Here is a 9515-nt window from a genome sequence, read left to right on the forward strand (position 1 = left end):
GACTATTATTTCATATGCCGTTATGATGGCTACTGAATGAGTTTACGGTTTTATTCTCAGGACTTGTGTTTGACTTTAACAGCTGTCGCAGATGATGTTCCTTCATTAATAAACGAACGCTCGTCTTCGTCCAGCTGTAAGCTTCCGGAGGAGATGCGCATGCGGGCCAGAGGCGTGGAGCGCACCAGTCTGCTGATCCCAGGACAGTAGAACGAACAAACCACATCCGGATCTGAGTCGCTGTGGCTCAGTTCTGACCTGCTGCCGTCTGTCGGTCGAGCTGAATGCAGCGGTAGGTAAGTCGGCCGCGTGAGGGCTTCCCGTCGAGACAGCTGAGGGTAGTGACCCAGTGGGCGAAACTCTGCCGGCTGACACAACAGCTTGACATCGGACTGGCTGTATGACCGGCGAGGAAGTCCCGATTGGTAGCTGCAGTCATCACTGAAGTGGCCTAACTCTTCCTGATCTCGGTCTCCAAAGCTTCCCGGTGCGTAAAACCCAGATGCTGCTCCGAGCACCGGAGGCCATCCAATCCCGGCGTACCGTTGCCAATGTGTAAGCGCCGGAGAGGCGTACACCGATCCAGAGAAGCTCGAAGAGCGCAAGGCATCGTCCAGGAAGCATGTCGTCGCCGGCAGCATCTCATGAGCCGTGTGGCTGCAGCACGGGAGCAGGACCGGAGCGCAGGAGTGACCCAGAGGGAACGCCGGGCACACGGGCAACAGAGGATGCAGGCAAGCGTGAGGCTGGCTTGGGTAAAGCAGCACCAGCTGGCGTCTGTTCAAACGGCCACGCTGTGAAGCACAGCATCTGCACCGGGCTCTCCGGTTGTTCCTGTGCTCCCGCTGTGCACTGGGCCCTGGGTCCACCTCAGAGCTGAAGGGCCGAAGAGAAGACGCCTGAGAATCCTCCAGCTCAGAGGAGACGAGAACCTCCACCGCCGACTGACTGCGCCGGCCACTTCCTGCGTGAGGAAACCCACACGACTGCTGCTCGTATGCCTGCAACACACACACAAACACACACACGTTTGTTTTTGTGAAAAGTGTGTTCATCCCATAGGTGTAATGGTTTTTATACTGAAGAAACTGTATATTCTATGGCCCTACACCTACCCTACACCTAACCCTAACCCTCACAGGAAACTTTGTGCATTTTTACTTTCTCAAAAAAACTCATTCTTTATGATTTATAAGTGTTTTGAAAAATGGGGACATGGGTTATGTCCTCATAAGTCACCCTCTCCTTGTAATACCTGTGTCATACCCATGTCATTATACAGAGTTGTGTCCTGATATGATACAAAAACAAGAACACACACACACACACACACACACACACACACACACACACACACACACACACACACGGTCCAGTCAACGCAAACAATCTCTGTTCCGTCAGCTATAAAAATTACTCTACAACATATTGCTGCACTGACTAGAAACCAATTGATTCAAATCCAATCCCAAGATTACTTAAAACAGGTGCAGATTTTAAGGGGCTGTTCACACAGAACACATCTTTGCATCTAAAAACACCAACCCGGTCTCAAAAAGTGTAATTTCTGATATCTTGGCATAATGAATGATCATCATTAGAAGCATATAATTCATGCTAAGATATCATAGCATATAGTCGGCATGTCAGAAAGTAAGTAGCAGCCTCCAGCTTAAGAATATACAGTACTGTCTGTACCTGCTTGGAAACATCGGTCAGTAGGTCAGGCGAGGATCTGCATTGTCGTGTATCATAGTAGTCTCTACAGTACTTCCTGAAGGAAACAGAACAACTCAGTATTTTACATACGGTCATCTTTCACGGAAATATCAGCTATTTTAAACCGTTTCTAGTCATTTCTCACCTCTGAAAAGGTAAGTTGTTCTTCTCAGATTTCTTCCCTAAGTCCAAAAGCTGCTTCTGAGTTCTTCCACTGTTGATAGATAGATAGATAGATAGATAGATAGATAGATAGATAGATAGATAGATAGATAGATAGATAGATAGATAGATAGATAGATAGATAGATAGATAGATAGATATTGATCAGTCTGATGGGGGTCGATGGATAAAAGGAAAACACGAGCAGCACTGATATTTCCATGTAAATATTAAAAGAACTGGTCATAGTTTGTAACATACTTTATGGGTCATTTCTGTTGGTTTGGTGTGTAATCATAATAAGGAGATCATTTGCTAAATATTTTTGGTCAAGTTTGGACAAATAAATGTTAGCATTTGTGAAACAAAATCTATAAAATTAAAGACAAAAAATGTCAAAACTAAAATTAAAAATTAAAACTGTATTTTAATGTATGGGCTAAGTGTATAATGTCATTATCTTGGTTAAAGTCATGTGCAGATGCACGAACAGATGTGTTTCCTCAAAAAAGTGTCATAATACATGCATAATGCAGCATTTTAGCCATTTTAACTGATCAGTGTGTTACAGGAACTACAGCTTAAAAATTGGTATGGTTTAGAATTTTAAAGGTGCAGTATTATGGAATTATATTTGCTTGAAAAAATGAAAGTAACTTTATGAAACTGAATGTAACTTTGGTGTTTTGACACAAACTTCTCGTGGGGGGCGGGCTTAACAGTGATCTACTCTGATTGGATAGTGAGCTTTTGATGGACAGGTGCTCTCTGACCCGGAAGTAAAGACGCCACTATGTAAATAATATTTAACATTCGATCGTCTCAGTCTGTAAAGAGTCCCATAGACTCTCCATGTTAAAATACCCAACTTTACAGCAGAAAAAAACATGTTTACAGCCAGGTGCAAAATATTATTTTGGTCTATATAGGTACTAAAGTTCTTAAAGTTCTGCATAATTAAGGGCGTGGCCACTTTAGTGACAGGTGGATTGCTCTGCTGTCACCGCCGTCAAACTAGGTGGACGTGGCTTCAGCAAACCCACGAGAGGTTTGTGTCAAAACACCAAACGAAAAACTGCAAAGCTTAAGCGAAATCTGTGGCAAAGCATTCATAATCCACCACTAGTGAAAACGAATCTTTGAAAAACATTAACAAAGAATGAAGCATATTTAAAGAGGCTGTTAAATTTGTGCAATTTGTGCAATTTGTAAATTTTGTTCTTTTTTTTTTCATTTTCATTGTGTTTTTCTTCTTTTGTAATGGCATATTTTTGATAGTTTCTGGAAAAGTTTTTTTTGAAGCAAATATAATTCCATACAGTATGTAATGTTGACAGCTAGCGGTTGAAATTGGTACTGCAGTCCATATTCCAAAATATTGGAGAGTATTGTTTCTCTCTCCTCAAACTCGATGCTCACGTGGGTTGCCAGATTGAGGACACGCAACAGGATCGACAAACCTTACACTAAGTTGATTTATCTGTTTTAATATTCCTCTGGTCATCAAGCTTTTTAGATGGTTATCAAGGTTTTTTTTTTAGGTCAGGTAGAATCTGCGATCTCTGATCCAGTTAATTTGCTGGCTTCCTTGGCTGTATTAGTTGTGTTTTCCCCGTAACTGGCAACCCGGAGTCTCAAAATCCTATTGGTTAAATTGGCAGTGGGCGGAGTCAGACAGACCAAAACCAAACCCAACATTCCGACACTAAACACACATTTCAAAGTGGAGTTAACTGCAAAGTTAGCATGTTTTCTTAATATCTGCAGGTATTTTATGCTTCAGTGCAGCCAAAATATTACATACATGCAGCACCTCAAAGATCATGATCTTTACTGGGAACACTAAAGGTACAAAATACCTGCGATGACCCTTAAGAACTTCCTGTAAAACTGTGTTGTTTTTTTACAGTATCTACCTGTATCTAAAGCAAGATCCCTTGCTGTAGAGGAGTGATTTCTGCTTGCCCTTCGGTTCCTCAGAGAGACGGAAGAAGGCATGGTATTCCACACACATCTTCCAGAAGGCCTTGCAGACATCACGACTGGCCATGGAAAACTCAACGGTGTCCTTACCAGACTCCTGAACAGACACAATGACGCCAATCCATTTCTCAGATGTCTTCCTCGTGTCACATAAACAACATGGGTATTTTTACATTTATTTCAAAATGCCATTCTTTGGAGGATGAGCAAAAATAATTACCGCTATTGTTGCATGAAGTTTGATCAAAAAGTGTTTTCTCTTGAAGCTGAGTTTACGAATATTGGCCCAGCTGAACGTGTTTATTTTAGTATTTCCCTAAAACACGAAAGACAGCAGTGTTACAGCTGCTAATGCATAACCTGGCTTTATCAGAAATGACACGGTCTCTACCTGAAAAACCAGCACTCCAGAGTGAGTGACGGCTAAATTGATTCTCATGTCTTCTCCGTCGCTGGCGGCGTGAGGCCGGATGCCGTACATGTCCAGCTTACGGGCCACTTCAAGCAACTGACCGTCCGCTTCGGCTGGGGATTGACCTCTACAGCACAGAGAAAACACATCTGGGGTGTTTACTGAGTCTTTTTAAGAGATCCTTCAGAAATCATCAAAAACATATCATCTTGTTGTCAGTGTCGACATCTGTGCTTGCTGCATAAAGACACCAATTCTCACTATGAACAGTTGCTTATTAGCATGCATATTACTAGAATATTAGCCACTTATTAATACTAATTAAGCACATATTAATGCCTTGTTCTACATCCCTAATCCTACCCAATAACTAAACTGAGCAAGTACCTCACTAACTATTAATAAGCAGCAAATAAGGAATTTATTGAAGGAAAATTCATAGTTAATAGTGTTCCCTTTTCTAAAGTGTTAACAAAGCCTTTTATTTCAAGGCAACATTTTTATTTCAAGGCAACATATATTTTAATTCAGTGTAAAATTTTCAAAAATTATGTATAAAAATAACTAAAACACTGAAATGTTTATTTGCATATATATATATATATTATAAAAAAATAGTACAATTTTAAATATAAACTGAAAATGGAAATTCTAAAAATACAAACTATATTTTGTATGTTCAAAATATAAATAAAAACCATAATGGTATCACAATAATTAAAAAAATAAAATAAAATAAAAAACACTGAACCAAACCATAAACATAACTGAAAAATATTTATTAGTAACACTCTTGTCATGACAAACTATATTTAAATACATTTCATAATATTGATAAAAAAACTTGATTTGTAGCCTTTATAATAAAATGCACTATAAAAGTATTTTAATGCATTAATCATTTCTTATAATGCACGTCACTTAATGATGTCATTAATAACTCTAACCACACTTATAATGCATTATAATTCTTATCTATTCATTGTTGCACACAAAATTTAATGCATAAAAACACAAGATAAGCAAACAATTTCAGATGTAACGAAATATATTGCATTATACTGTATACACATTACAGCGTACACTATGAGTACCTTACACTGCATCAAGTAAACTCTCTTCGAATTGTGAGCGTACGTGGCATTTGTGACTCATTGAAGCACTATGACTGATTATTAATTTAACATTACCTGTGTCTCCTGTGGAAGCGCGTGATCTTTTTGTGGAGGCACTCTTGGTTTGGAGTGTACCTCTTGTTGTCCAGATGCTGTTTGTCCAGCTCTTCTACATAGTCGCCAATCTCTGCTGCAGAAACACGCAGACAATACTTCAGTCACATTAGTTCAATCAAACACAAGCGGCACGAGAAAGCACATACCCTGCAGAAGATAGGAGACCAGCAGAGCGGCGCTGTTGTCGTTACACGTCAGACTGCCGTTAGACAGATCCTGTTTGATCTGCAGCGCAAACAGATACCTGTGAGAGACCAGGCCAGAGATGTTCATGTGCCGTTATGAGCCGCTGTGCTGTCTGATGTAGTGTGTGAGGGGCTGAGCTGCACCTGGTTAGCTCTTTCTGCAATTGTCCTGGGTCCGGAGGGAAGAACTTCACGATGAAGCGGAAAGTCAGATCATTCTTTCCTGTTTTAAGAGGGAGGGAATATCTTTTTTGGTTGTTTATCAACTTTTACCTTCACACAATGTTAATCGTTAACTGGAGTGCTGTGGATTATTGTGATGTTTTTATCAGACTCTCATTCTGACGGCACCCATTCACTGCAGAGCATCCACTGATGAGACACTGATGCAATGCTACATTTCTCCAAATCTGATGAAGAAACAAACTCATCTATATTTCCGAGTACATTATCATGCAAATGTTCATTTTTGGAGGAACTGTTCATTTAAGGGCGAATAAAAATTATATGCATGGACAAATCACAATAAACACTGCAACAGTTCATAAAAAATATAAGAACATACAAGAACATTTAACATAAGAACGAGGTGAAGATCAAAAACATCTGCATAACTGTTAATCCAATGGAAATTATCCATGCAAAAGTTTTTGGTGCATATAAATACAAATAATCCACAAGATTATTAATAAATGAGTTTTGGATTTCCTTTTAAATAAAGCACCAAATATGCCTAAATGAGATGGCAAACCAGGACTAAAATCTGAGTATAATATCATATAAATTAACATAAATATACTACTGGCCAAACATTATTAGAAACAACTATTATAGTCCACTTTGAGTTATGATTTTAATGTTTACATACTTACTTTTAATCTGTTTTGCAAGAGGCTTAAGCAGTTCTAACCAAACCTATGAAAAAAAAATGACTTCAGCTCATAGAAAGATTAACATGTCATTAATACTAAATTAGAAATACATATTTAACAGATATAACTTACATAACTGCCACAATGATGTCGAAATTCAAGCCCAAAATATTCACTTTCCACAAGTTTTAGGTGTCCACATACTACATTGAAGAAATCCTTTCCCAGCTCCCTTTGCTATAAAAAAATCAAATGCTTTTCGAATGAAAAACACAAGTCAGATGTCAACTCATCCATGATATCAGCCAGTTATATGAGAAGTAAGGGAAATAAAAGGTTTCTTCTTTAATATTAATAAAATGGGCAAGGCCTTTTGGTCAAAAGCTCAAGCGTGCACAGAAAAATTGGGATGCTGACATACATTTTCTCTTGCAAACCCTTAAGCCAAACTGTCCTGCTATTCTAGACCACTCACCAGAAACACACACACACACACACACACACTTGCATGACTTATTGTCCAACGTCCCACTCAAAAGATGCAATAAATGCCCCTCAGCACATATGGCATAAAATAAGAAAAATAATGCATGCTTTTTGAAAATGAAGTGAAGAAAATGACTTTAAATCACTCTCAGATGGTGCAAACTTTAATTAAAGCAGAATTATTTCACCTCCATTTCAAAAACATGCTCGCTATCATCCAGAAAGATGACTCGAAGGGCAAGCAAGCTGTCTTTCTGCGGCTTTCGTGTGTTTTCAGATTTGAAGAGACCGGGTGGCTTTCTTCTGCGGCTCATATTCATGTCGCCCTTCTGAATCAACACCCTAAAACATCAGCACACGAGACAACAATTAGTAAAACACACTTAAAGCCATCAACAAACATTTCATAAATCTGCATATATTATACCTTATTAATAAATATGAATAAGATATCGCATGCATGTTAAGTATGAGTCATTAAACACAAGTGTTATTACTAAAAGTTATTAAAAGACTATGTTCTACACTGACACTTATCAGAACTTTGAATCGGATGTTATGCTGCTGTGAAAATAAATAAATCAGGGTTTTATGGTACAATGAAACAACATAAATGTTTTTTTTTTTGGCATCTTCATGCATTATTACATAAATGTAAAACTTGATGTGCAATCTTTGTACATGAAGGTCAGATATTGGTATCACTGCTGCACGATTAAATGCACGCTCAATATTTTAAAAAGCAATGTATGTGTACTTACGTTTTTCTGATGCCATGATGACTCTGTGCCCCTCTCAAATCAAAGAAATGATGTGAGCTCCAGCAGCATCACGTCGTCAACCAATCCAGAGCCGTCTGAGACAGACACACACTTCCAGCAAACACACACACTTTCTCCATTCTAGCAGGTTTGTGCAACCAGTTCATCATGTAAGAAGGGACGCTGTGCTTTTTGTCCTTAATGGAAAATGTTTAAAAGTGGGGCCAATATAATTTTTTATATTTTATTTTTAACACTTTCTCACTTTAAGGTGTTTTTTTTTTTTAATGTGCATGTTTAATTTTTATGTTTTGTATGAAAATTATGTTTATTGTTATGTGATCTTTACTTTTTTTATTTAATTATTGTTTTTTAATGTCATTTTTATTATTATTATTATTATTTTACAACAATTGCTGTGTATTATTTGGGCATCTTTAAACCCCTAGCTCTTTTCCTTTGCATATGTATTTCCACTTTTATGTTCTCTATAAACACGTTTTTAACTCTATAAATAAGAGACTAAATGACCCGAGGTCTTTGCATTTGTCCAGTAGATGTCAGTAGAAACACTGAAATAGACAACAAGAGAACCTGAAATCTGGATTGACAAATAACTGTTATCTCTAGATAATAAGCAAAATATTGGCTTTTAATACTCAGCCCCTAAAATACATGGCTATCCACAGCTAAAATAAACCGAATACACGTTCTCATTCCATTCTTTGTATACAGACTTGATTTTATAGTATGTTTTATATAGTAATTCCTACAGACTAGTCCTGTTTCTAAAACAATAGAAAATAACACACCCTCGTGTTTTATATCATAGCCTTTAATGTTCTAAATTACTACACCTTAACTCTACCCCTTAAAGACACACTTCAGCATTTGTATAACTCTTTTATTAGTCTCTGTATATTCTAAGACATCATGATGTAATAAACTATGATAATAAACCGACCATTTAATATAAAAGAACCCGTATGTGCGACCCACTAACACAGTTCAGTACGTGGGTGACGAGTGTGTGGGCGTGGGCTAATCAATTCTGACGTCACATTTATGGGAGGTGCTAACAACGTTGGTTCAAATACGGGGCGGAGTCAAGCGGGTTCAAAAACAGATTGAGAGTCTGAACTGTTGACGCTTTGCGCGACTTTTCTTTTCTTATGTCCTCTAAAGGTGAGTCGAATCTGGCATTCCGTGCTCCGGTGGATGTGTTTAACTTGTTTTACACCTCATAGTCTTTTTTGAGCTTCTTTTGTTTTTAAGTGAAACATTTTTAAATGTGTTTCGTTGTTGTGTGAGTTAAGCAGTGCGCCTCTTTTTCTCCAGACATGGGGGAATGATATTTATTGCACATTTGTGCAGTGGACGCCAACGACGGAAGCCGTGTTTCTTATTCAAAGGTAATTTTTGTGGGAAAACTTTACATGCCTTTGTTTACAAGTTGATGCAGATCGACCCGCCCATATCTCTCGCGCGCGTTTAGTCTCACTAATGATACTTTCTGCTTCCTGATGCAGTTCAAATATCACGCATTTCTTCATTTTAGTAAACACCAACACGAATTATGATTTAATAATACAGACAGTGATTTTAAAAACTGTAATGTAGGCCTAATGTTGGGACCGTTTTGCATTGCATGCACCAAAGCATAAGGATCTCAAAGAAGAGGAAATGCACTAGAAGCTTGGAGG

General features: G+C 38.3%; 1 protein-coding gene across 1 annotated transcript; it reads right to left on the reverse strand.

Annotated features, from left to right (window-relative positions):
- Positions 1–50: 50 nt before the first annotated feature.
- On the reverse strand, positions 51–7491 carry frmd7 (FERM domain containing 7). The gene is made up of 12 exons (XM_052537885.1): positions 7240–7491; positions 6698–6802; positions 6566–6608; positions 5838–5916; positions 5655–5752; positions 5467–5581; positions 4256–4403; positions 4085–4180; positions 3798–3961; positions 1865–1933; positions 1699–1774; positions 51–1001 (listed from the first exon to the last, which is right to left on the reverse strand). The coding sequence occupies exons 1-12, from the start codon at positions 7369–7371 to the stop codon at positions 57–59; spliced, it is 2070 nt and encodes a 689-aa protein (XP_052393845.1). The 5' UTR covers positions 7372–7491; the 3' UTR covers positions 51–56.
- Positions 7492–9515: the final 2024 nt, after the last annotated feature.

This window comes from Carassius gibelio, chromosome A21 (genome assembly GCF_023724105.1).
Source record: "Carassius gibelio isolate Cgi1373 ecotype wild population from Czech Republic chromosome A21, carGib1.2-hapl.c, whole genome shotgun sequence".
In the NCBI taxonomy this organism is placed as follows: domain Eukaryota; kingdom Metazoa; phylum Chordata; class Actinopteri; order Cypriniformes; family Cyprinidae; genus Carassius; species Carassius gibelio.

Coding starts and splice junctions, on each gene's coding strand:
- frmd7 (XM_052537885.1), bottom strand. CDS start 7,371: ATGAATATGAGCCGCAGAAGAAAGCCACCCGGTCTCTTCAAATCTGAA. Junction 4,181..4,255: donor CTGGAGTGCTGGTTTTTCAG/GTAGAGACCGTG, acceptor TTCGTGTTTTAG/GGAAATACTAAAATAAACAC. Junction 3,962..4,084: donor AACTTCATGCAACAATAGCG/GTAATTATTTTT, acceptor GTGTCTGTTCAG/GAGTCTGGTAAGGACACCGT.